The sequence below is a fragment of the Neoarius graeffei genome, chromosome 22 (genome assembly GCF_027579695.1).
Source record: "Neoarius graeffei isolate fNeoGra1 chromosome 22, fNeoGra1.pri, whole genome shotgun sequence".
Classification (NCBI taxonomy): Eukaryota; Metazoa; Chordata; class Actinopteri; order Siluriformes; family Ariidae; genus Neoarius; species Neoarius graeffei.
In genome coordinates this window covers 10,856,965-10,884,890 of record NC_083590.1, presented here as the reverse complement: position 1 = coordinate 10,884,890, position 27,926 = coordinate 10,856,965, and the positions used below count along the sequence as shown (strand labels likewise).

Below are 27,926 nucleotides of genomic sequence, written 5' to 3'. Positions count from 1 at the left end.
CCGAAGAGGCAAATGCAGCCCTTGGAGGGGTGTTGACCCTAGAGGAGCTGGAGAGAGCCCTCCAGAGCATGGAGAGTGGCAAAGCACCTGGTGTGGATGGCCTGCCTGTAGACTTTTATAAGTCCTTTTGGCCAGAATTAGGCACAGATGTGCTTGCTGTTCTGAAAGACAGTATTACCAGGGGGAAGCTGCCACTGAGCTGCCGTAGAGCAGTGCTTACTTTGTTGCCAAAAAAGGGAGACCTGACAGACATAAGATCATGGAGGCCAGTGTCAGTCCTCTGCTCTGAGTACAAAATGCTCTCAAAAGTTTTAGCAAATAGACTGGGGGAGTTTCTCGACCAGGTAGTCCACCCTGACCAGACCTACTGCGTGCCAGGCAGACTGATTCATAACAATATTTCCTTCATTAGGGATGTTTTTCACATTAGTAACATTTGTAGCCTTGATTTTGGTGTGGTCTCAATTGACCAAGAAAAAGCTTTTGATAGGGTGGAGCACAGTTATTTGTGGAATACTTTGTCAGCCTTTGGTTTTAGCCCAAATTTTATCTGTATGATTAAAGCATTATATTGTGACATTGAAAGTATACTCAAGGTTAATGGTGACTTGTGTGCTCCTTTTAAAGTATACAGAGGTGTCCGTCAAGGATGTCCCCTGTCAGGTATGCTGTACAGTCTGGCTATTGAGCCACTCCTAGTAAAGTTGAGGAGGGATATTGCTGGGGTGAAAATCCCAAACTGTGAGGAGGTTTTTAAATTGTCAGCCTACGCTGATGATGTGGCAGTCCTTGTTAATGGCCAGAGAGATGTTGACACCCTTTTGAAAATCTGTGATGAGTTTAAAGCTGTTTCTTCAGCAAAAGTGAACTGGTCAAAAAGCTTAGCCTTGCTTGTTGGGAGATGGGTGAATGGTGAACCTTGTCTGCCTGATGGCTTATCCTGGAATAGGGGTGGGTTTAAATACCTTGGAGTTTTCTTAGGTGATGATGTGTACATCCAAAAGAATTTTGAAGGAGTGGTTGAAAAGGTTAAAGGTCATTTAGAAAAATGGAAATTTTTACTTAACATCACTTCCTACAGGGGGCGTGTTCTAATTATTAACAACCTGGTTGCATCCTCTCTCTGGCATCGTCTGGCTTGTGTGGACCCTCCATCAAACCTGCTGGCGAAGATTCAGTCAATACTGGTTGATTTTTTCTGGGACAATCTTCACTGGGTACCACAGAGCGTTTTATACCTGCCCAAGGAGGAGGGTGGACATGGACTCGTTCACCTACAGAGCCGAACTGCTGCTTTTCGTCTGCAGTTTATACAGCGTCTTCTCACAGGATCAGTGAACTCAAGCTGGAAAGCTGCAGCCTGTTCTATTTTACAACGTTTTGAAGGGCTGGGGATGGATAGAACTTTGTTCAGGTTCAGTCCAAAGAGAATGAATCTTAATTTGTTTCCTGTTTTTTATAAGAATCTGTTTAAAGTCTGGTCCCTTTTTACTACACAATGCACACGACCAATAGGGTCATTATTCTGGCTACTTAATGAGCCTCTGATTTATGGCTCTGTTCTTGATGTAAGCCAAGAAATTTCCCTGGTACCTACATCTAAATTTATCAGCTCAGGAGTTACAACCCTTGGGGATTTAGTGGAGTTTGTTGGTCCTGATTTGACTGATAGCTGTACATTAGCCCATCACTTGGGTGTGAGGTCAATTCGGATAATAGATCGGTTACTAGGGAAATGGCGGTCTCTCTTAACTGGAGAGGAAATGCAAATGCTACGGGATTTTTTTAGGGGGGAAAGGGGTCCTGATTATCAGGACCTTTTTCCCAGGTTTACTTTGCTCCCAGATTTAGCAGGGTGTACAGGTTGTTATTTAGATACGGAGAGTTTGGTTTTTCTTACTGCAGCAGGTAAACAATTGTATAAACTGTATGTTTTATCTTTCAATAAAAGGTTCCTAGACAAGAGGGTGGATACACCCTGGCGTGAGGTCTTGCAGGTTGATAATAATGTCAAACCACAATGGCGAGCTCTGTACAAGTCACCATTAACCAAAAAAAGCTGGGGATTTACAGTGGCGTATTCTACATGGTGCAATAGCTGTGAATGCTTTTGTCTCTGTTTTAGATCCAGGTGTGGATCAAGGGTGCCCTTTTTGTTCCTCAAGGGAAACTGTATTCCATGCTTTTATGCATTGTCAGCGGCTGAGCCCTCTTTTTGCTATTTTGTTTACACTTTTTTTTTGAGCTAAATGAAAGTTTCTCTTTGGAGACTTTCATTTTTGGGTTTAAATACGTAAAAAAATATCGTTTTAAATGTCAACTCTTAAACTTCCTGCTTGGGCAAGCGAAGATGGCGATATATGTAACTCGTAAAAGGAAAGTTGAACAGGATTTAAATGTTGATATTTTAGTGGTGTTTTCTACTCTTGTAAGATGTCGTATTTTGATTGATTTTCATTTTTATAAATCTATGAAAAGCCTTGATGTATTTGAGGAAAGATGGTGTTGCAACAATATGTTGTGTGCTGTTGAAAATGATAAGCTGCAGTTTGCACATTTCTTTAAAAAATAGACTTTTTTTTTTTAAATATTTTATTTATTTATTTTTAAACTATTTTTACATGTTGAATACAGTGGAAAATTGATTTTGATGTATTTTTAAGATTGTAATAAAGATCTTTTGAAAATTCAAAAAAAAAATTCTCTCTCTCATTTAAAGGCACAGAAAACAAATCTTGATGTTCATAAACTGAGGCAGTGAAGTGTGTAGTGTTGCCACCTGTCCCGGTTTTTCCTGATTGTCCCGGATTTTCATGGTCTGTCCCGGAAAAAAAAATAAAAATCCGGGACACTGAATGTCCCGGTTTTTTGTACACGATGGGCAAAATGTGTATTTCAACTTGCGAGCCAGCTGAGAACCAGTTTGCTTTTCCAAGCTCGCCGTGCTAAGCGGAGCCACGTCATGACGTAGCTGAATACGTCATTACGTCACTGTAAACGTCACTTACGTCGCTGCATACGTCAGTTACGGCGCTACGTTTGCATAAACCTTGGCGCGAATATCAAAGCAACAACAATAATAATAATAATGGATGACTTCGCGTTTGTACAGCTGCTGCTTCTCGCCGCTTAAAAATGGCGATCTTTCGCGGTCTTGTTATTGTTGTTGGTCTTAACAACTCCGCCCCCCCGCTGACGTAAGCGGTTCTTTCCTCTGGCCCAGCAGAGAGTTGGTGCTAACCTGGAACTGGTTTTTCTGGCCCCAGAGCCAGTTCTTTGTCAGTGGAAACAGAAAACCCAGTTCCAAACTAAGCACTGGCCCCGAACCAGCCCTGGAACTGCTTTGGTGGAAAAGGGGCAATGGAGGATGCTTGGACTGATAAAAGAAACAGACTCTCTGTTGCAATGGTGAAGGCTGAGCTTCAAGTCAGGCTAAACTTTCAGTTGTCCTGTACTGAGTTCAAGACATTCATTGAAAATCAGCCAGGACTCATAGCAGCAGCAAAGAAAAACACCAAATATAAATGGAAGATTAGGTAAGGTTTTGGTGAATTAAATGAAAGTGTAGTGTAGTACATACTCCTGTATGTGCCCAGTTATATCAGTTACATGTCCTCCTATGTATTTGTTTAGCCAAGAGCAGCAGAGGCACAGGCAAGCACAAGCAAAGCACACACCACACTCTAAGCAATCAGGTAAGCTGTTTGACACTACACCTTACATTGTTACATTCAGGTATTCTTAGATACAATGAAAAATTATTTATTTTTATTCCACATAAGCAAACAAACAGAACTTAATTACAGTATGTATTCCCCTTTTACCTGTGCCCACTACTGCCCCCAGGTGTCCACAACCAAAAACTGTTGGAAATAAACCAAAATAATGAAGACCTGCTATATTATGTAAAGCAATTAACTAAACAAATAACTAGCAAAAGCGTCATTTTTACTAATTAGAGCAATACAATTTCAGCATAGAAGGGCGATTTTTGTCTTGGGTTAGATGTGTGAAGGGCGCCGTTGCTTACAAGCAAAAAGGTCGATTGGATGGTCGAAATGTCCAGGATTTTTGTCAGACACAGGTGGCAACCCTAGAAGTGTGTGTCATTGTGTCTCTGCAGGTTGGGGTATTGTGGTGTCTCACATGAAGGCTGTGCTGCTCTGAGTTCAGCTCTGAGATCAAACCCCTCACACCTGAGAGAACTGACTCTGCCTGGGAATAAAATAGGAGACTCAGGAGAGAAGCTGCTCTCTGCTCTTAAGGATGATAAATGTTACAAACTACAGAAACTCCTGTAAGTAATAACCTTTTTAGGCAAATGTTGGGGGATAATAATTTAATTTCTTTATCATTTTTCTTTAATTTCAGTAAATGTCACATGACCAGGCCATGAAATGAAGCCAGTTTTAGAAATTTTCACTGTGTTCTATTTAATCTGACTTTTTCCTCCCAGTTGACTTTAATGCTGTTTGTTGTTCAGTAAAATTGATTTAAAATTCATCTGAAAGCAGAAGATGGAGTCAGTCAGAGTCTCCAAAATGTCCCGTCTGAGTGCATGAGTGATTGTAAATGAACACCTCGTCTCCTTGTGACGCCCTGCTGTCTCTGACTTCATCCTGCTGCTTTTGTCTGAATAATAGTGGGGCGGTTTAGCTCGAATATTCAAAAGGATTGTGCATTTTGTGATACAAGCATCAAATTTGGCACAAATTTGATATATGGCGAACATTTTCAGATATTGAGCCACTCGGAATTCTCCCTTCATGTCCGCCATATTGGAATTCAAAATGGCCGCCATTTGAAATCTACATTTTCGATTATCTTTAGGTCTAATGCTGCTATTGACTCGATTCTGGTGTCTAAATGTATGTTTTGGGGGGCAAGGAATCTAATGGTAACAATCTGCATCGCATATTTTGTACCAATGAGCCGCCATATTGGATTTCAAAATGGCCGTTGTTTGAAATCTACATTTTCGATTATCTTTGGGTCTAATGCTGCTATTGACTTGATTCTGGTGTCCAAATGTATGTTTTGGGAGGAAAGGAATCCGATGGTTATAATCTGCATTGTGTATCTTTTATAAATTAGCCAACATATTGGATTTCAAAATGGCCGCCACTTGAATTCTACATGTGCGATTACCTCTGGGTCAAATATTTTTATAGTACATGGCAATATTTGCTGGTATCCATTTTTCAAAATGACATACTTTATTACAGTACTCCACTTAATTCATGAGAGATGAATATTCATCATCATGTATTTTTGACAAGACAACATTTTACTCAAAGTCTGTGAAGTAAAAATTTTGACAAGTTTGAGTTATTGATTAGCTTCTGTGTTGTTCTAGGTTTGATATGGAACCCGAAGGAGTTCCAACAGTTAAGCAATAGGCTAATTATCCTAAAGTAGGTGAAGGTGACGGGCAGCACGGTGGTGTAGTGGTTAGCACTGTCGCCTCACAGCAAGAAGGTCCTGGGTTCGAGCCCAGCGGCCGACGAGGGCCTTTCTGTGTGGAGTTTGCATGTTCTCCTCATGTCTACATGGGTTTCCTCCGGGTGCTCCAGTTTCCCCCACAGTCCAAAGGCATGCAGGTTAGGTTAACTGGTGACTCTAAATTGAGCGTAGGTGTGAATGTGAGTGTGAATGGTTGTCTGTGTCTGTGTGTCAGCCCTGTGATGACCTGGCGACTTGTCCAGGGTGTACCCCGCCTTTCGCCCGTAGTCAGCTGGGATAGGCTCCAGCTTGCCTGCGACCCTGTTGGAGAGGATAAGTGGCTACAGATAATTGATGGATGGATGGATGGATGGATGGAAGGGTGAAGGTGACTGCATTGTCAAGCAGGAGAAGGTGTGTGTTCCTGAAAGTTTAACTGGAACAACTAGATAATGCTGATGAACAAGAATGAGCATCTATTCCGTCCTCTGCCTCTTGGTTACTTACTCAGTCACTGACTTTTGGTGGATGACTTCCTCATGATTGTACCAAATTCTTTCCTCTTTTTAAAATGATGGATTTAATATTGCTCTGTGGGTGCTCCAAGTTTGGGATATTTTTTTAATAACCAAACCCTAATTGACACTTTTTCAGAACCTTGTCCTGCATGTGTTTTCATAGGTTATTGGTTTTCATGATGCTGTTTGCTTAAGTATGCTCTCTAATAAACCCTGGAGCTTTCTACAATCAAATCACTGTCTTTAGAATGGAAATCACCTCATAGTTTCTGGAAACTTTCAGCTGATTTAACCATAACTAATTTAGGGATTTTACACCAATGGAGGGTGAATAGTTGACAAATTAATTTTTTTATTTGTAAATAATTTTGCAAACTATACTGATCAATCCATTTCTCAATAATATGGGCTATTTTGTGTAGAGACATGACATACAGCTCTGGAAAAAAAAGAAATAAGAGACCACTTAAATCTTTTCTTAAATCAGCATCTCTGTGTACGGCAGCCATTTCATTCCAGTGTCTGTGCTGGGATTCCAACACATCTCATTTTACTTAATGAGGTATTGATTAGGTCATCACCTGCACCAAATATTATTTAATGAGGAAAAGTATAAAATCCACTGATGTGGTCATCACTATCCTCTTGCAATAGGACCAGTCTGGATGGCAAACACAGTGCTAGTATTACCTTAAATTTAATTGGAATATAAAAATATCTATTCTTCATGTAACAGTCCACAGAATGGAAACAACAGGGAAGTGAAGTTTAGGTCAGATAAGCGCAAATGTAGATTTCAAATGGCGGCCATTTTGAATTCCAATATGGCGGACATGAAGAGAGAATTCCGAGTGGCTCAATATCTGAAAATGTTCGCCATATGTCAATGTACATTTGTGCCAAATTTGGTGCTTGTATCACAAAATGCACAATAGGTTAGCTATGCTGTCCCACTATAAGGGTGTATTCAGACCAGGATAGTTCGATAGTTCACTTGCTTTGGTCCGAACCAAATGTTTTTTTTATTTTTTCATTTTGGTGCGGTTCGCTTTCACACTGTACATTTTAGTAAGCGGACCAAAATCTGTCAACAAAGCCACGCGCCCTGAGGTCGTTCAGCTATTGGTCAGAGACGACACGCGCGCAAAGCGTTAAGTTCAAAAGTAGTCATGGAGGCTTTCCGTGCTGTTATTCTTTTTAATGTCATCAAAGCTATATGTTTTTTCCAGTTTTTACTGTTTTTCACAATTGTGCGATTACTATGCTGTTGTACAAGTAATTTATCAACGACGACTTCAAAGGGCAAGGCGGCTACGGAGGATAGCGCTGATGAGCGCACATCATGTTGCGACAGTTCTGGCTCTTCGCAAGACGGAGGAGGTATGTGTCGGGATATTCGCCTTATCCATCGTAATAGATGAATTTCTTTTTTGCGTCGCTAGTACCGCCACTTTTTGAAAGAATGTCCCTGATTTTAATGTAGGTCTGACGGAGTTTCTTCACTTTTAGCCGACATTGTTCTGGGGAGCGCGTGAACCCCTTCTCCTTCATTTTCTCACTGAATACAGCAAACACGTCGCCATTTTTGTGTGTTCTCTCCAAAAGCTCAGATATGTGGACATCTGCCCATATATCCACAAGGGTGCGCGTTTCTTCCTCGGCCCACGTTTGCCCCCTACTCATTTTTTGTACTCTGTAGTCTAGCCTCCCACTGGTCTGAATGACTGAACGACTGTTGTAAGGTTCCCTTGACAACCGAAACAGTGTTTGCACTTTGCGGTGGAGTGTCAAGACTCTGTTTCCCATAATGCTCGACAAACAACGGAAGCTCCCGAGGTACAAAAAAGCAAAACTGTCAGATTAGGTCCGGTCTGCTTTCACACCTCCAAAAGGTCCGCACCAGAGTTCCTTTGGTCCGGACCGAGTCCGACCTTGCAGCTCGGTCTCGGTCCGCTTGTTTGGTCCGGACCAGAGTTCGGTGGTTTGTATTCAGACCAACCCAAAAGGTCCGGACCAAGGGAAATTTGGTTCATTTGGTCCGGACCAAACAACGTAGGTGTGAATACGCCCCAAGATGATCTCGGCTTTTCCCGGTTTCTGATCAGCAGCACACTTTCTTCTCGACTCTCCTCAAAACTCAGTAAAATGATCATCTTTAATGCCACACTGCCACTAATGTGATTTAAGGAGCCACTTGATTCACTCTGACACTCCTTCCTGCTCTCCACCTCCACACCGTGTCTTCTGTCGTTCCTGTAAAATTCACCTCGGCTTCTTCTTAAAGTCTGCACTTAAATCTACATGTAGAACAAGAGATCAAACCCACCGCAGTGTTACTTACTGCTTAAAAAGCTCCAAAGCCTGTGATTGGATAAGAGCAGTGATGTGATGGGAAACATCTGCTCACTTTCCTGTTAGATCTTGTGGAAGTTCTTGTTTGTTGGAGCTCAATGTTAGAACACATATAAGACTGAATAAATGTTGAATTAAATTATAAACAGGAGATAATGATGTTTCTCTTGGAGCAGAGATGATTACATGCTGTTGGTCATGAAGTACCACAGTCCAGTGTGTGTGGGGATTAATCCAGATGTTTTTCTTTTCGTTTCAGGGTGTGGTGAACATCTGTGTGTGTGATGAAGACTCTGGTGTTCCTGCATTTCCATTTTGGGGACCAGACAACACATTCATGAACACAGTCATTTAGTTCTAACAAATGAAAGAAACTCGGAGACGTGGTCAGTGGAAGAGAGAGCTGAAATGGACAGGAACAGTTTCAGGCCCCTGAGGGGACTCTCGCTACAAGGCTTTTACTTCAGTATACACTGCGTTCTGTATTTTTGCATAATTCTAATAGTGAAATACACTTTGAATAAATCAATATAATTTTATATAATACAATGTAGATATTTTTGTTGTATGAAGTTTATATCTTTAGCATGAATTTTGTAGCTCAATCCCTCTGATTCTATATTCAGACCTAAAACTGATTCCTCCACTGACTACTGCAGAAAGAAAATGTTTCTCATGAAGCAGAGATGCTTTGGTGGGCTTTACTTCACTTGCAGAAACACATCATGCCTTGTGCTTTAGGGATCATATAACTCTTTAGTGATGTAAGAAATAAAATACTGTGGGTGATGTGGTGTTGTAGTAAAATAATTAATGACCGGGTGGTGTGATGAAGCAGAGTTACTGCTATACACTGATTGCTGATTATTTTCTTATAACTGCACATCCCAAAGTGTGTTTTTTGTTGTTCTACCACTACAGTTTATTATTCATAATTTTCTGTTTAAGAATGACATACTTTATCTGTTTAAATTTGTTTTTCCCTTTATTGACTTTTAGTATAATCTGCATTACAAAATAATTGCACTTGTAAATTATACGTTAGGTTAATTAAGTAACATGAAGGACAATGAGAGAGTATAAAACAAATGTAATGGAACAAAAGAAAACAAAAAAAAAATCATAGTATGACTAAGTTTTCACAGGTCAACCTGTGAAAAAACATTTACTGCTTTTGAAATGAGTTATGTGATGTAATTGAGAAGTGGAGAGTTACCGTATTGTTTGCTGTATTTCTGTAATATAAATATATTTCTCTGTTAATCATCCTGCAGATGTTTAATAACACTTCACTGTTTGCTGTGAAACTGGTCCATTTTGTCGCCTCATTTCCTCACACTGCAGTCACACTTCCTGTAGACAGGAAGATTTAATGTTAAAAGGAGCTGAAAACTAAGCAGACTTTATAAAAAACACTGAACTGTTTAACTGGAGGGAAATCTTATATTATAATAGTAGTAGTAGCAGCTGTCCAGCAGATGGCGCCAGTGCACTATTGTGTCCAGAGAAGGTGCTGTGTTGCAGGTTTATAACTCTTTGCTTTAGAAATAATGCAACCTAAATATGATCATATCAGCTGTAAACTTAAATACATTGATCAGGACAGATTTACATAAACAATGTGACATTTAAAAAAAACATTATTTAAAGATATTGAGATATTTTGCGTGATCCACAATATTTATTACATGTTGTCGTATAATTGATCATAATCTTGCAAAAAAAAAAGGGAACCTACAAGTATGTCAAAATGATCACACAATAAGCTTGATAAGTCACCCTAGTAAGGTTATGTTGAAGATCATCTTGAACAGATTAAAACCTGTCGCTGAGTCCACCATTGCCGAGGAACAGGCAGGGTTCAGGGCAGGACGAAGCACCACGGAACAAATCTTCAATCTGAGATTACTTTGTGAGAAACACCTACAATAACAAAAAGACTTGTATCACATGTTTATTGACTTTAAAAAAGCCTTTGACAGGGTATGGCATGCAGCCCTGTGGGCCACTATGAGGAAATATCAACAAAAACCTTATAAGAGTTTTTGAACAACTGTACAGTAAGGCTCCAAGTGTCGTGCACTTGAACGGGAATATTGGCAGCTGGTTCCACACCACAGTAGGAGTACGGCAAGGATGCCTCCTCTCCCCTACCCTCTTCAACATATACCTGGAAAGAATAATGGAAGATGCTCTAGAAAACCACTCCGGTAGAGTTTCAATAGGAGGAAGGCTGATCACAAACTTACGTTTTGTAGACGACATCGATGGCTTAGCAGGGAGAGAGGATGAGCAAAACACGTTGGTGGAAAAGCTGGACAGGACCTCAGATGCCTACAGAATGGAAATAAGTGCCAAAAAGATAAAATTGCTGACAAATATTGCACATGGGTTCCACACTGAGGTAAAAATCAAAGGAACAACACTGGAACCAGTGAAAACGTTTAAGTACCTGGACTCCATCATATCCGACGAAGGGTCAAAACCAGAAATCATGGCTAGAATAGCACAAATGGCATCTGCTGTAGCAAGACTAAAAACCATATGGAGGGATAAACACATCCAGTTGGGACCAAAGATCCACCTCCTACAATCACTTGCTTTATCCATTTTCCTGTATGGCTGCGAGACGTGGACACTCACAGCAGACCTACAAAGAAAAGCAACAGAAATGAGGTGCTACAGGACAATCCTCGGTGTAACACACAGGGACCACATCACGAATGAAACTATCCACCAGACTGTTGAACAGGCTATAGGACCACATGAGACCTTTCTCATGACAGTTAAGAAAAGAAAACTTAAATGGTATGGCCATGTCACACGTGCGGCCGGTCGAACAAATACTATACTACAAGGGACAGTGCCTGGGCTGAAGGGTTGTAGCCCAAGCATCCATGATGCCCCAACGACCCCATAGGTCAAGGGATAGATGAGGTGAGATGAGGAGTCTAATTATTAAAAATGCATTCAAATTCTAATATTATTCTAAAAACAACTGATTCTTTTCAAATTGTTTTAAATTCATTTAACAGAATGTTTGTTTATACATAAGGAATTTTAAAAAATCAAACACTATAGTTATTATTATATTCAGTAATAAATACTGTAAAAAGAACACTGAAATGTCAAGTCACTTGTAGTATGTTGTATGTTTATTGTGAATTTAATCACAGTAACTATAAAATACTGTAACTGTTATTCCAGTAATAATCACAGTAGTGTAGGCTAATTGCTGTTGCAGTAACGATCACATTCATGTTTCTGTGATCAAAACACAGAACTGACATGTGCACCAAAAACTGTAGAATTTTAAACTATAAAATGTCTAACACAATAGGCTCCAGCTTGCCTGCGACCCTGTAGAACAGGATAAGCGGCTACAGAAGATGGATGGAAAATGTCTAACACTGACTGGATTCTTCTTTCTGGGCTGGAATCCTCTGGTTGGGCTGCAATCTTCTTCCCTGCAGTGGAAGGAAAGGAATTATTCACTGACGTAGAAATTTATAGATGAAACTGATGGCTCTATGATTATTTTTGTTGACTCCTTACTTCCCATTAGAAATACCACAATATGTTTCTACTACTGAGTACACTACATAAACTCTACATAAACTCTACACATGCATAGTACAAATGGTACACAAAACACACACAGTTCTAATTTATCTTTTATCCAATAATGTTACTTTAACATCAAACTGATAACGTTATCCACTAAATGTCACCAGATAATAAAATCTATAAAAATTTAATGTGAAAATAGTTTATTTTGGTAATATTATACACACTAGCTGACTAGCTAATAAAGGCGTGTCTCTCTTCTCTCTCCCAGTGCACTTTTAAAGTTACACACACAGGGAACCTGAAAACTGCTAAATTAATGTACAATTACAGAATAACGAGCTAAGTTACCTTACTGAAGTCAAAGGCTGAAGAAATTGTGGAATCTTATCAGTCAGCTCTTGCAACAAAATTGTATGAAGAAAAGCAGGTGGGGGAAAATCCTGCTAAAAATTACTGCATTGTATTTCACAGGAAAAATCTATTTACTGTAGAATTCACCCACCAAAGAATTTAGATCATGATGCTTTGCAGATCTACAGTAGGGGAGAGCGGGGTAATGTGAGCCATTTTTTACATTTGCTCCCCACTAGCCAAGCTAAAATGATATATCAGTAAAATTTACACGTTTCTTATTAATTCAGGATGTTTCCTCGCTATGGAAATTATCAGAATGTCTTCAGGACAAAGGGCAATGAAAATATGATTGTTTTTTTAAAAAAAGTGGTCTTGTGTCTCACTTTACCCCAGCTCAGGGGTAAACTTAAACAGACCAGAGAAATCAAGGGGGTAAAGTGAAGCAGTTGTGGGTAAACTGATCCACTTACGTTTTCCATTTTAAAACTACCATAACAACACATGTTGTAACAATTAGAATCCTGACAGCTAGATTGACAACCACACATTCCAAAACTAATGTCGGACTAGTATCAGAATCATGGGGATTGGTCAATTAAGCACATTTTTTTAAACACTTGAAAGTAACCCAAAGTCCTAAAAAGTAAATCAAATACAACATAATATAATTCAAAATGTTTTAATTAACATTCACAGTGTGGGAGTCAGAACACAGGACCTTTAGAGCCAGCTAGTGTCTGGGGGTCAGAGCAAAGGACAATCAGAACCAGCTAGTGCACAGTCTGGGGGTCAGAACATGGACCCATAATCAGAACCAGTTAGTACACAGTCTGGGGCTCAGAACATAGGACCATCAGAACCAGCTAGAACAGCCTGGGACTCAGGACACAGGCTAGACCCACCTGGATTAGAACATCAGCCTCATACTCTATAACAAGGCCTACTCTACATTCCAGCCCTGAAAGTTACAGGGAAAGGTGAAGAGTTGCTCTCTCCGTGTGGTTCCTCCAGGCCTATTAGGTTGAGGCAGCTTCTTCACCACATCACCTTTAGGAACATGTGCCACATCATTTTCTTTTATAGCAAACATGGGTCTCTCCCACTGTTTCTTGTTTCCCTGGATTCTTCTGAGGAATTGTGTACGTATTTCGTCATCCTCAACTTTCTCAACCATGCCAACGTAACGGAGACTCCTGTGTTTGGTTGCAAAGTTAACTAGGACAAAGTCACCCACGTTCAGATCTGTGTTTCCAGGATCACTTCTCTCATCCTCAGAGCTCTCATCATCAAGTGGGACAGGGACATCACTCTCCTCAGAGCTGCTATCTATGATTTTCCTTTTGGGTGCTTTCTTTTTCAGTTTTCCTTTTTCTTTGCTATTTTGCTTTTTCTCTGCCAGTTTCTTTTGTCTCTCTTCATAAGCCTTTTCTATTGTCTGCTTCTCAGGAGTATCTGTTAGGATGGCTGTCTTCACATGCTTTCTTTTGGTTTGTGCTCTGGGGGGACATTTGGGAAGTGCTAGGATTTCAGGAGGAGACATATATCCAGGTCGGCTGGGAACATCTGAGTCAGCTGGCGAGGCACATCCATGTGGACCACGCGGAGTGGATGGATTAGCATCAGCGAGTGGATCATCTGCAGCAGGTGGTTCATTTGCAGGGAGTGGACTATCTGGATCATGTTTAAGACTAAACTTAACTTGTGCTTCATGGTGGGGTAAAGTGAGACAGTGTCTCACTTTACCCCACAGCATTTGTCTCACTTTACCCCACAGCCACCATTTAAAAAAAAAACTACATCTCTAGCAATTCAGGCTAATCTTCAACTAGCATCAATCACATGGTTTTCTATGTTGGAAGTTCATCAACATGTATGATACAAGTTTTTCTACCTGAATCAATTTGCTTTGACACAATATTTGATTAAGTTCATAGCAAGAAAATTTACTTTTACATGCAAAAAACACATTTTTGTGGAAAAAAAAACATACCACAGCACCAACTTCACCTTCCTGGCAAGGGGGGATTGGGAGGGGGTTGAAAACATAATGGTCACATGACCCCAATTGTGTTCTGTTGCCTAGATACAAGGGGTGTCTCACATTACCCGATGTCTCACATTACCCCGCTCTCCCCTAATGTACTGTATACAGGTTCTACAGGAAGGATTTGTTCATTATACAGTAAAAATGCTGTGAAAACTACAGAAATTTGTCACAGTGTGCCTTCTTTTATCTTTTTCACAAACAGCTTTTATGTGAGATTGTTATTATTGACAGCACTGTTATTCTCTTTCTTGGTAATTAAAGTGGCCTGGACTTGTAGTGGGGCTCTATAAACGATTAAAAGTGGTTGATGTGTTCCAGGGCCGGAGCTTGCCTTTCCTGCATGGGAGCGAAAGATCAGAATCGGTGGAATGGTGGGTTTCGTTTTACATACATAACTTTCTGTCCCTAGAATAAGGAAAGCATGTGTGTGGTTGTTTTTTCAACCCAAATGCTGTGTTGAGGCTGTTGGGCCATTTTATTGGGTTATTTTAAATCATTCTGGGATGTTTTCTGGAACCAGCTGCTGGATTGTTTTCACCACTGGATTTTTTTTAGAGTGCTGCTGAAGTATGCTGTATCTCGAAGCTTTCCTGAAAGATGAGGGCAGATCTTAAACCTCATTTTATTTATCTGCTCACCTGTGCAATATTATTGGTAACTCCTTCCTGTCTCACTGAGGTTGATTCCTGCTGTAACTGTCCATCCTAAACAAGCAGAACATAGCAGTCATAAGGAATGAGTTACTGAACTTAAAAATGACCAAACAAGGAGCCTTCCATTACCTCAATGTTCACTGACATAAGACACGTGAAGGAATGCAATAACACACCAACGAGAACTGAATCATCTCATCAAGTTCAAAAAGGAGTCAATACTCGTCTCTCATTTCCTTTTCTGCATCATAATTACAGGCATATGGCATGAAATAGAACAACTGTAGCTGATGGGACAATTCTATGATAGTAAAATGCAATGGGACAAGAGATGGCCCAAAAACATGTGACTAACAGTTGAACTTGCTCTCTTGTTGTGGCAGTGCTATCTCACTCCATAAACCCAAACACCATTGGTCAGCATGAACATATGGCTAGCTAGCTGGTTGATGATCGACCTAGCCATCTCCTCCAGGATATTTATATTCTTCCATGGAAAATGTGAGCTAGAATCACTCAGTAAAACACCACTGTGAAGGAAAGTCTACATTACTGACTGCAGTATCAACACAGCCTGATACAATATTGTTCCAGAGCTTAAATTTGTTCACAGTTTCAACTTTTTTTTTCTCGTATGTAAGGGTAGATACATGGCCTATACAGCAGTGGAATTTGAATTTGTTCTTTCTTCTCTGACTGATGAATTGGCTGTGATTGGCTGGATGGCCATTCTGTCAATCTACCATAACTACATCTGTGTCCCAGTGAAAGTGGGGTAGTTATAGTCTGGTTAACACCAGACCATATCACAAGTGAAATATGGTCTGGAATCAGCCTATTGAATTTCTCGTAGGGGAGGTGTGGTTTACGATTGTCAACGGCCGTTTATTGGACGTTGCGAATGTCTATCATTTGGCGTATACGTAGCCCATGGCCAATCATGGCAGTTGTACCCGGTGACGTAGTTAGAGCGACGAAGAAAGACTGTAACGCCAAACGCTGTTCTTTTTTTTTTTTAAACAAACTTTCGCTCTAAACTATTCAGAACAGTGTCTAAAGCATGATCGAAAGTTTGGTTCGTATCGCTCGCCGCCATGTTAAATGTGATCCGTAAACAGTCCCAAATAAACTACAAGCTTCCGTTTGTCGAGTAGTACGCGTCACCGTCTTTCCACCCCTCCCCGCTCTCTGATTGGCTCCCTAACTCAGGAGAGCCTTTAGACCATAGTTTCCATGCTGTCTTTTCAGATCGGAACGATTGTGCAAAGCAGCATGGGATTTCCCAGGCAGGGTACTTACAACACCCCCATCGCCCTGGTTGTGACGCCTGTTCCCATGGTTACACTTTCACGCTCAGGAATGTTGCAGAACTCGAGTTTCATCGTTTTTTTCCCCCTCAACGATTCCAGAGCAGGGTGTGGCGTATTTCTCTCTCAGCAGGCAGACAGAAGTCTGTGTGTTTTAGAGAGGAGTATCAATAACAATCTTTGAGCCTCGGGACCATTTTGTTGCTGTTGGAAAAACTAACAAAACTGCAACCCCAGGCAGAAGCGGTGAGATGAATGAAGCCCAGCATGGAGTGCTGAGTAAAAGTAAGTGCTGTGTTGGAGAGAAATGTGGTTGTATTTGACTGAGCTCGTGTAAAAACAGCAGTAAAACTGCGCAACTGAAATCATCTTCCCTGTAAAGCTGCTGTTTATCGGCTGTGTGTTCTATATTCGAGTTTCTCTCTTCAGTTTCTCATCTATTAAACACTCAGAGAGTTTGGGGGAGTTTAATTATAAAACATTTTATTTCCAGCTCGTCATTTCCTGTTTATTAGTTTCTCCCAGCAGAAATAATATGAGGAATATCAAACCTGTGTTTCCCTTCATCACATAATGTGGTGATTTAAAGTTTACTGGGACTTTAATGGAGTGTGTGTGAAAAGCTCATGAGTTTCAGTCAGTGAGGGAATCTATAAGAGGAGGACATCTTACAGCACTTTTAATGAACTGCACACATTTAAACTCAACAAAAACCCATTTAATGGTGGTAAAGAAAACAGTATTAGACTTGAAGTAGCTTTTCTATTCACTACAAATGATTTTAGTCACCTTCAGATGTGAAGGATTTTTTTTTTCAGTATTAACTACATGTTTATTTTGTCTTTTCTAGGAGTGAAATTAATTCCAGAAGAAGAGATCAGTGTCTTCAGGAATCAGCAGTGAGTCCATGAGCTGTGTGTCCATACACTAATATTCAAAAATGGAGAGCTGTGATCTGGACACAGATAATGTGACCCCACCCTCAGAAAAGCGGTAAGCTGCCATGTTCTAATATTTTAGTCATTAACTGTTCATATCTGAAATATGGAGTGAGTAGATATGAAAAGAATAACTGAACAAAAATTTATCCTCAGAATGAAAAGGTATCAGTCACCACTTTAAACATTCAGATTCTGTTCACTGTCAGTAAAATGATGTTCTTATAAAAATAATAAAGCAGTTAAAGAGTAGGTATGAAACGATACACTAAAGCCACGATACGAGTCGTATCCCAATACAGGCTTCACAGGACCAGACTGATGAGACGGTGTTGACACAAATCGCACCACTGCAGTATCAATACAGTAGGAGTGTTCAACTCAGATACTGACACATCAGCATTTTTGGGAGAGTCTGAAGATCCATTAAAGTTATCATTCCCTTTTTTTTCATATCCTATCGACTAAGAACAATAATTAGAACAGGATGTTTCTGTAGAAAAAGAAGGGAAACAGAAATGATTGAAGTGCAGTGTTCTCTACGGGCGCTTTTAAAGTGGCGCACCGCCACATTATAATTCTGGCCCGCCACCCTTCCCTTGGCCAAAAAAAAAAAAAGGAACTTCATCAGTATACACCAAATAAATCATAAAGTATATGCTTTATTATAATTTTGTAGCTATTTAACACACAGAAGACCATTAAACGAATGCATACTGGGCTACCTGAAGTGGTTATGCGATTGCAATAGAAAGCCAGATTGAGGTCTATCCCTGCATTACACTACACCGCACCATATTACACTATACTGACACATAGTAACGCTGGAAGCTACAAGCTGCAGCTAGCCAGCAGGTAAATAACTTTACGGGTGTTTGTAGCATTATTGTGCCACGGTTACGCTTATCTATCATATTTTCTGACCATATCCAGTTACAGTCATCATATAATAGCACACACACATTAGTTAAGTTCAGATTTTTTTATTTTAAGTATCTGTGATTGTGTAGGCGAGAGCTGCATTTTCCCGTTGCTTCTCTGTGGTTGTTTACTGCAGGACTTCCAGGTTCCTGGGTCAAAGAACCCAAACTACGGAGGCCGGGCTGGCTTTGTAGTGCCAGTCTCAGGCACACGCACCAGCTCGTGCATGGATTGTAGCGGTTTCACCCAATTAACATTTAATTGTGTGTATTGTAAAAAAGTATTCATTTATTGTAATTGGGTATTTTGTTTATGCATGAAAGTTCATTTATTTTTCGCACACAGAAAAAATATAATTAATTCAGGGATGCACAACAGGTGCATCAGTCTCAACTGAAATGTCAAATGAGTCTCACATTGACAAAGATGATATGGACAGTAAGAATGTGTTAGTTTTTTGTAAAATGATTTTAACAATGATTTAGCATTTCCTATGAATTATTGGCCAGTTAGACTGTCAAAAAAGCCCAAAGTCCGTCAGCTTGGACCCCATTGGTGGCCTAGGCGGCCCCCAAACCCCCTGCACCACCTTTTATTTTTGAAAAGTAGAGAACACTGGAAGTGTAAGCACTATGAGGTAATAACATTATTCTACTGTTTTTTTTTTTTTTATGAATGGGTTCCTTTGTTTATTCACGTTTACAGCAGCTGTGATGAGAAACAGGATTAGCTCATTGGGATGATGCGTATTTCCTGTTTCTGTTAGAAAGCTACTAGACAGATAGCTACACTATAACCCCAGAGATCTGGAGAGCCGGTGAAGTCGCTGCTGGAGTTTAGTGCAGAAGAAAAGTAGATCAGGATTTATAACATCAGGTGTATTTTTCCCCGTTATGAACGTTTTTTTTTTAATCTTTTTCAGTGGAGCTGTAATAAAGCTATTTCATGGTGCCGTTGTTAATGTAGAAAGATTGTTTGAGGGTAAATTGTGCCTTAAATTATTAAAATAACAAATGAGTGTCATCACGTGTGCTACTCCCTCTGCTGCTGCTGCCGAGTGTGTAAGAAGAGGTGGAGGTCATAATGAATATTGAACAGAAATATGGTGATATACAATATGATACAAATTCATCTCAGCGGTATTTTGTGTCAGAATTCTGTGGAAGAAAAACTGTCTCATGTCCACTCTGTAATGTTGTACAGTGAACTCCAAAGAAAGAGATCAGACTCACCAGAACCCAGCTGTGTCTCCATGAAGAGTGATGCGTCTATGATTCCTCCTTTGAACTTTAAAAATGGAAACCCCTCACCTGTACACAGGTAACAGCCCATAATTCTCATAGTTAAAGTCACTGTAGAGTGAAAGGCTGTGTTACACATTCCTTTATCCAGTCCAGATCATTAGGAGAGTTTTGATATTTATCAGTTTGTTATACTTTAATTAGGTCCCAGTGCTGCTCCAATAATTTCACGAAACATTTTAGAGTAATTAATATCAGTAACTGTGAAGTTCAGTGTTTCACAGTGTCACGTAAAGGATAAGGAAGTAAATTTATCTGGATGTGACAAAATAATAGTAATGGTGAACAAAATCCTTTAAATAACCAATAAAGACACATTCCACTGTTTTTGTTAGTCAAATTAACAAATCAATCAAAAACTGTAACTGTTTTCTGTAATGAACTCTCTGTAATGTTGTACAGTGAACTCCAGATAAAGAGATCAGACTCACCAGAACCCAGCTGTGTCTCCATGAAGAGTGATGGATCTATGATCATTCCTTTGAACTTTAAAAGTGGAAACCCCTCACCTATACACAGGTAACATCCCATAATTCTCATAGTTAAAGTCACAGTAATGGATGAGCTCCACTGTCATTAGCAGCTATTGTGATTTACAGTTAGGTCCATATATATTTGGACACTGACACAAATTTTGTTTTTTTTTTTACCTGTTTACTGAAACATATTCAAGTTATAGTTATATAATGGACATGGACATAAAGTCCAGACTTTCAGCTTTCATTTGAGGGTATCCACATTAAAATTGGATGAAGGGTTTAGGAGTTTCAGCTCCTTAACATGTGCCACCCTGTTTTTAAAGGGACCAAAAGTAATTGGACAATTGACTCAAAGGCTATTTCATGGGCAGGTGTGGGCAATTCCTTCGTTATGTCATTCTCAATTAAGCAGATAAAAGACCTGGAGTTGATTTGAGGTGTGGTGCTTGCATTTGGAAGATTTTGCTGTGAAGAAAACATGCAGTCAAAGGAGCTCTCCATACAGGTGAAACAAGCCATCCTTAAGCTGCGAAAACAGAAAAAACCCATCCGAGAAATTGCTACAATATTAGGAGTGGCAAAATCTACAGTTTGGTACATCCTGAGAAGGAAAGACAGAAAGAAAGCACTGGTGAACTCATCAATGCAAAAAGACCTGGGGCCTCATGTACAAAGCTTGCGTACGCACAAAAAAGCTACGTACGTCACTTTCTGTGCAAACATTCGTATGTACAAAGATTGACTTGGCGTGGAAAAGTGCGGTACTTTACGCAAACCTCATGGCTGGCGTACGCACATTTCTGGTGCATCTTGGTACTTGGCGACACTTGTAGGGTGTTCACACGGCACATATTTGCATCGATGCTGCACCGATGTATTTTGTTGCGATATATCTTACACCGGTGTAAATTTTGCGCAGCGTTCACACGTCACAACCCTGCTTACTAGAGAGAAGCGTGTTAGCACCGGTGCAGCCCCACTTGCGGTCACACGGCAGTTTCTGCGACCGTGCAATAGTAGCAAAAACTTTATTACTATCATTTCCTTTGATAGTAATAAAGTTTTGATATCATTTCCTTTTATTACTATCATTTCCTATCATTATTACTATCATTTCCGATAGTAATAATGCGGAAATGAAATATGCGCATGCGTGAAAATGTACTTCCTTTTCCCGGTTGTCATGGCGTCACCAAGCGCCGGGAAAACAACGTGGATGAAGACACCAGTGTTGCCAGATATTGCTGATGTTTTCCATTCCAAAATATGTTCAAATCCGCCAAAATGCACTTAAAATCCCAATCTGGCAACACTGGAAGACACGCAGTTCTATTGCTGATATTCGCCATTTTGGAAGCGCAAAATAGACTACGAGGATGTAAATTATGCAATGCCCGTATGTAATCAACTCTCCTCACGCGTAGTGAGTCTACCCCTGTAGCGTTCAGACGTCCCATTTTATATCGGTGCTGCCCCGCAAACTAGCATTTACTCCGGAGTAAATTTCTTAACCACCTCCCGAGCAGGGTTAGATTTGCACCGGTTTAAGCAGCTTTCAGGGGCTACACCGGTATAACTTGTACCGTGTGAACGCTCTACCGGGGCAGCCCCGGTGCTACACCAGAGTAAAAGTTGCCGTGTGAACACCCCTTTAGAGGCAGAGCAACGCAACTACATTTAGGCCTACTTGGTCAAGAGTCATGACATGGCAATAAGAGGCATCCAAAAATGCATCGGAACATCAGGATGCGTGAATTGAAATGTATGTCAGTCATACGACATTGTCGAGACACATAATGTGAGACTGTTGGGTAAATGCCAACAGATCCATCAACCATCCCTTCCATATTGTAATTACGGGAAATGAGAAACCCCAGCAATATCATTTCGATATTATTCCCATTGACTATTGGTTAATTAATTAAATTAAAGAATGCACATGCAGGACCATGCATTGCAGCTAGCTTAATAGATCTTCCTCGCGCATTTGGCGCAAGGTGTCAGACTGAAATATTATTAGTTGATGTTGCGTGGGGTAGCCTTATCACATAATTACCAAGATCAATATATGAAACGATTTCCAAGTGCGTACAAATCAGACACAACCGCGGTGTGTGGCGTGTTACACAATGTGGCGCAGCGGCACGGCATGCCAATAATGGAGCGAGACCTGCCGGAGGACCCAGACCCTGGGCCTCACAATGAGGTGCCACAGCGACATGGCATACAAACCCGGCAGCGCTTAATAGCCACAATGTGAAAAGGTAAGGACAGACGGGACACCATTTTTTAAGATATTCTTTTAATGTGTTATTCAGTTCCTTCAATTCCTCGCGGATTCCCTCGAGGTTGTCGTTAATCGCCTCTATCCCCTTTAAAATTTTCCCATGCGACTCAAGGACCGCGCGTGTCAGCACCCGGCCTGTGGACCCGGTGACAGGGGCAGGCGGTGGAGAAGGGGGGCAGGTGACAGTGACGCTGGATCTGCTCGGCTGGGGGTCCTCTTCCTGCTCGGGTGGGATGGACTGGGGGCCTCCTGTTGTTCCCTGGCACCCTGCTAGAATACATTTGTCATTAAAATCCTATTGTGGAAAATATGTGCACATGTTTTTCTGGTTACATGTGGCTAGGAATATTGGGCCTACTAAGAGAGGAAGACATTTCCTCAAATACAGGGTGTCCCCGAAAAAATGTACACATTAGAGCACTAAAGGTGTTTTTTTGTTTTCAAAACCCATGTAACTCAAATAGACACTCATTGTGGCGCAGGCACTGCGGACGATGCGAATCATACCGTTATCTTGGTATAGGCTACATTCACATTCAGTGGCATACAATCAGTGACCGTTGCATGTCTCATAGCATACACTTTGAACATCACTTTAATTGGAGGTGACAGAACAATTAAGTGATGTATGTGAATTCTATTACACTGTGCTAAAGGCAGGGATTAACGCGAATAAATGTTAATGTTAAATGGTAATAATAAATGTTAAATGTTAATTTGATTAACGCGAGATTTCTAACATTTAATTAACATTAACGCGTTAGTAAAAGTTGCCATGTCTTTTACCTAACGCGGGCCTTACTGCAGGTCTATTTATACTAATTAACATATTCAGTGTGGAATAATTGAGGGAGGAGACAGGGCGGGGAACGGGGCTCGTGCATGTGCACCGAATTCCACGTTGATTGGGATGTACAACAGGAGAGTGCGTGGAAACCTTCGTACACACTGATTGATACATCCGGATTTTTTTGGTCGTATGCAAATTTCCCGATTTTGACGTGCGCACATATTTAGTGGGAAATCCACACAGGTCTTTGTACATGAGGCCCCTGGACGCCCACAGAAGACAACAGTGGTGGATGATCGCAGAATAATTTCCATGGTGAAGAGAAACCCCTTTCCAACAGCCAACCAAGTGAACAACACTCTCCAGGAGGTAGGCGTATCAATATCCAAATCTACCATAAAGAGTATACAGCATGAAAGTAAATACAGAGGGTTCACTGCATGGTGCAAGACACTCATAAGCCTCAAGAATAAAAAGGCTAGATTGGACTTTGCTAAAAAAAAAAAATCTAAAAAAGCCAGCACAGTTCTGGAAGAACATTCTTTGGACAGATGAAACCAAGATCAACCTCTACCAGAATGATGGAAAGAAAAAAGTATGGCGAAGGTGTGGTACAGCTCATGATCCAAAGCATACCACATCATCTGTAAAACACGGCGGAGGCAGTGTGATGGCTTGGGCATGCATGGCTGCCAGTGGCACTGGGTCACTAGTGTTTATTGATGTGACACAGGACAGAAGCAGCCGGATGAATTCTGAGGTATTCAGAGACGTACTGTGTGCTCAAATGCAGCCAGACTGATTGGTCGGCGTTTCATAATACAGATGGGCAGTGACCCAAAACATAAAGCCAAAGCAACCCAGGAGTTTATTCAAGCAAAGAAGTGGAATATTCTTGAATGGCCAAGTCAGTCACCTGATCTCAACCCAATTGAGCATGCATTTCACTTGTTAAAGACTAAACTTCAGACAGAAAGGCCCACTAACAAACAGCAACTGAATACTGCTGCAGTAAAGGCCTGGCAGAGCATTAAAAAGAAGGAAACACAGCGTCTGGTGATGTCCATGAGTTCAAGACTTCAGGCAGTCATTGCCAACAAAGGGTTTTCAACCAAGTATTAGAAATGAACATTTTATGTACAATTATTTAATTTGTCCAATTACTTTTGAGCCCCTGAAATGAAGGGATTGTGTTTAAAAAAAAAAAAATGCTTTAGTTCCTCACATTTGTATGCAATCATTTTGTTCAACCCACTGAATTAAAGCTGAAAGTCTGAACTTCAACTGCGTCTGAATTGTTTTATTCAAAATTCATTGTGATAATGTACAGAACCAAAATTAGAAAAATGTTGTCTCCATCCAAATATTTATGGACGTAACTGTATATTATAGTTACTTGGTCTTAAGTGATACTAAAATGCTTTCAGGGCTGACACATAGACACAGACAACCATTCACACTCACATTCACACCTACAGTCAATTTAGAGTCACCAGTTAACCTAACCTGCATGTCTTTGGACTGTGGGGGAAAACAGAGCACCCGGAGGAAACCCACGCGGACAACATACAAACTCTGCACAGAAAGGCCCTTGCTGGCCACGGGGCTCGAACCCAGACCTTCTTGCTGTGAGGCGACAGCACGAACCACTATACCACCATGCCGCCCGAAATGCGACTATATGCAAAAAAAACAAAAAAAACAATGAGCTGTTTCAGTTCATCTCATTCATCTTTTGGACTCAAACTGAAAGGTCTTCATTATAAAGAAAAAAACAACAACAGCACCTGGCCTTGCTATTCCAATACTTTTGGAGGGGACTGTAGGCAGAAAAAAAAAAATAGAAACCTAAAATTAAAACAGGGTCACACTTTTTTTTTTTTCCCCCTTTTCCAGGTCCAGAATGTTGGTGATATCTTTAGTTCTGTGTTCTCTAAATAATTATTCACTTGCTCCAGTAATTGCAGTAAAATTCAGGCTAAATCTGAGACTACAGTATGAAAGGGATGAAAGTTGTCTTTAACAACGACTATTTTTGTTCCCAGTGTTTTACAGAAGGCAGGAGACAGAAGAGAAAAGACCTTCATCACAGATACAGGGTAAGATCAAACCCAACACCATGAGTGTGACACTGACGCACTGGTATTATAAACCTCTCTGCTGTTATTATCTACAGGATTAGATTATAGAAAACATACAGTCAAATCAGGTAGATCCATAGTGTTAGCATCATAAAGAATGGTTATCTGTGGAAACCAGTCAGAAAAAAAATGTGATCTCAAACAGTAATAATTGGAGCCCAGGTCTCACCACGTCTTCCTACTTCCCCGTCACACAGGCACGACCCAGAATCTCCTGCTGTAAATGAAGTCCAGAAAAAGTTCAGATTAAATCTGAAGGAGAAGTTTCAATGTTTAAATGGAGTGATGATAAAGCAGGAAAACCGAGCGCTTCTGAATGAAATCTACACAGAGCTGTACATCACAGAGGGAGACAGTGGAGACGTCAATAAAGAACATGAGGTGAGACGGATCTCGGCAGCGTCCAGGAGAAAAACAACAGAGGAAACGCCAATCAAATGCAATGACATCTTTAAGCCCTTATCTGAAGAAGACGAACCCATCAGAACTGTAGTGACAAAGGGAGTGGCTGGTATCGGAAAAACAGTCTCTGTGCAGAAGTTCATTGTGGACTGGGCTGAAGGGAAAGCAAATCAGGATGTCCCCCTCATATTTCCACTTCCTTTCAGAGAGCTGAATCTGATGAAGGACCAAAAACTGAGTCTGATGGAGCTCCTTCATGTCTGTTTTAAAGAAACAGAAATGTCCAGGTTGGAAAAGGTTCTGTTCATTTTTGATGGATTGGACGAGTGTTGGTTCCCTCTGGATTTCCAGAACACAGTGAGAGTGTGTGATGAAACTGAATCAGCATCAGTGCATGTGCTGCTGATAAACCTGATCAAAGGGAATCTGCTTCCCTCTGCTCTCATCTGGATCACCTCCCGACCAGCAGCAGCTGATCAAATCCCCTCTGAGTACGTCCATCGTGTCACAGAGGTACGAGGGTTCAATGACCCACAGAAGGAGGAGTACTTCAGGAAGAGGGTCAGTGATCAGAGCCTGGCCGAGAACATCATCACACACCTGAAGTCATTAAGAAGCCTCTACATCATGTGCCACATCCCAGTCTTCTGCTGGATTTCAGCCGCTGTTCTCGAGAGAATGTTGGGTGAAGCAGAGAGTGGAGAGATCCCCAAGACTCTGACTCAAATGTACACACACTTCCTCATCATTCAGACAAACATCATCAGAGGAAAGTACTCAAAGAAGCAGGAGAGTGATGAAGAAATACTTCTCAAACTGGGAAAACTAGCTTTTCAGCAGCTGGAGAAAGGCAACCTGATCTTCTATGAGGAAGACCTGAGAGAGTGTGGCATTGATGTGCCAGAAGCAGCAGTGTACTCAGGTGTGTGTACGCAGATCTTCAGAGAGGAGGTTGGGCTTCACCAGAGTAAAGTGTACTGCTTTGTTCATCTGAGCATTCAGGAGCATCTCGCAGCTCTGTATGTGCATCTGACCTTGATGAAGGAAAAGAGAAATGTTATTGATCAGAGTCGGCCCTTTAAGATAATTTCAGATGTACACAAGAGTGCTGTAGATCAGACCTTATCCAGTCAGACTGGACATCTGGATCTGTTCCTCCGCTTTCTTCTGGGTCTCTCACTGGAGTCCAATCAGAAACTCTTACATGCCTTAGTAACACAGACAGGAAGTAGCTCCCAGAGCAAAAAGGAAATAGTTTGGTACATTAAGGAGAAGATCAGTGAAGATCTTCCTGCAGAAAAATCCATCAATCTGTTCCACTGTCTGAATGAACTGGGTGATGATTCTCTAGTGGAGGAAATCCAACGCTACCTGAAATCTGGAAAACGAAGTGAACTCTCTCCTTCACAGTGGTCTGCTCTGGTATTTGTGTTATTGACTTCAGCACAGGAGCTGGAGGAGTTTGACCTGAGTAAATATACCAGTGCAGAGAAGATAACAGATTGGGTTCTTGTGAAGGTGATGCCTGTGATTGCAGCATCCAGAAAAGCAATGTAAGTAAAGCGGAATAAAACTGTTCTACTGTTCCACTGTTAGAAAGAGAGAAACTGAAAGCACTTTGACAGAAACGCACTTTGAGATGTTTTGAGTTTCAGGTGATACAGAGTGTGTTAATACAACCCCGATTCCAAAAAAGTTGGGACAAAGTACAAATTGTAAATAAAAATGGAATGCAATAATTTGCAAATCTCAAAAACTGATATTGTATTCACAATAGAACATAGACAACATATCAAATGTCGAAAGTGAGGCATTTTGAAATTTCATGTCAAATATTGGCTCATTTGAAATTTCATGACAGTAACACATCTCAAAAAAGTTGGGACGGGGCAATAAGAGGCTGGAAAAGTTAAAGGTATAAATGGAACAGCTGGAGGACCAAATTGCAACTCATTAGGTCAATTGGCAATAGGTCATTAACATGACTGGGTATAAAAAGAGCATCTTGGAGTGGCAGCGGCTCTCAGAAGTAAAGATGGGAAGAGGATCACCAATCCCCCTAATTCTGCGCCGACAAATAGTGGAGCAATATCAGAAAGGAGTTCGACAGTGTAAAATTGCAAAGAGTTTGAACATATCATCATCTACAGTGCATAATATCATCAAAAGATTCAGAGAATCTGGAAGAATCTGTGCGTAAGGGTCAAGGCCGGAAAACCATACTGGGTGCCCATGATCTTCGGGCCCTTAGACGGCACTGCATCACATACAGGCATGCTTCTGTATTGGAAATCACAAAATGGGCTCAGGAATATTTCCAGAGAACATTATCTGTGAACACAATTCACCGTGCCATCCGCCGTTGCCAGCTAAAACTCTATAGTTAAAAAAAAAAAGCCGGATCTAAACATGATCCAGAAGCGC

General features: G+C 40.8%; 2 protein-coding genes across 3 annotated transcripts in view; both read left to right on the top strand.

Moving 5' to 3' along the window:
• LOC132870621 (NACHT, LRR and PYD domains-containing protein 3-like) overlaps positions 1–27,926 on the top strand; it is a 627,732-nt gene that overhangs the window by 102,176 nt on the left and 497,630 nt on the right. The gene's annotated exons all lie outside the window — the stretch shown is intronic.
• Positions 16,151–27,926, top strand: part of LOC132870625 (NACHT, LRR and PYD domains-containing protein 12-like) — a 47,188-nt gene continuing 35,412 nt past the window's right edge. The window contains exons 1-6 of one of the 2 annotated variants that reach the window (XM_060904363.1): positions 16,151–16,528; positions 17,094–17,236; positions 19,306–19,422; positions 19,806–19,922; positions 25,005–25,058; positions 25,298–27,055. In XM_060904363.1, coding sequence (XP_060760346.1) covers positions 17,184–17,236; positions 19,306–19,422; positions 19,806–19,922; positions 25,005–25,058; positions 25,298–27,055 — 2,099 coding nt within the window. In that variant the 5' untranslated portion in view covers positions 16,151–16,528; positions 17,094–17,183. The remainder of the gene's footprint in view (positions 16,529–17,093; positions 17,237–19,305; positions 19,423–19,805; positions 19,923–25,004; positions 25,059–25,297; positions 27,056–27,926) is intronic. The other variant, XM_060904362.1, reaches the window with a different exon arrangement.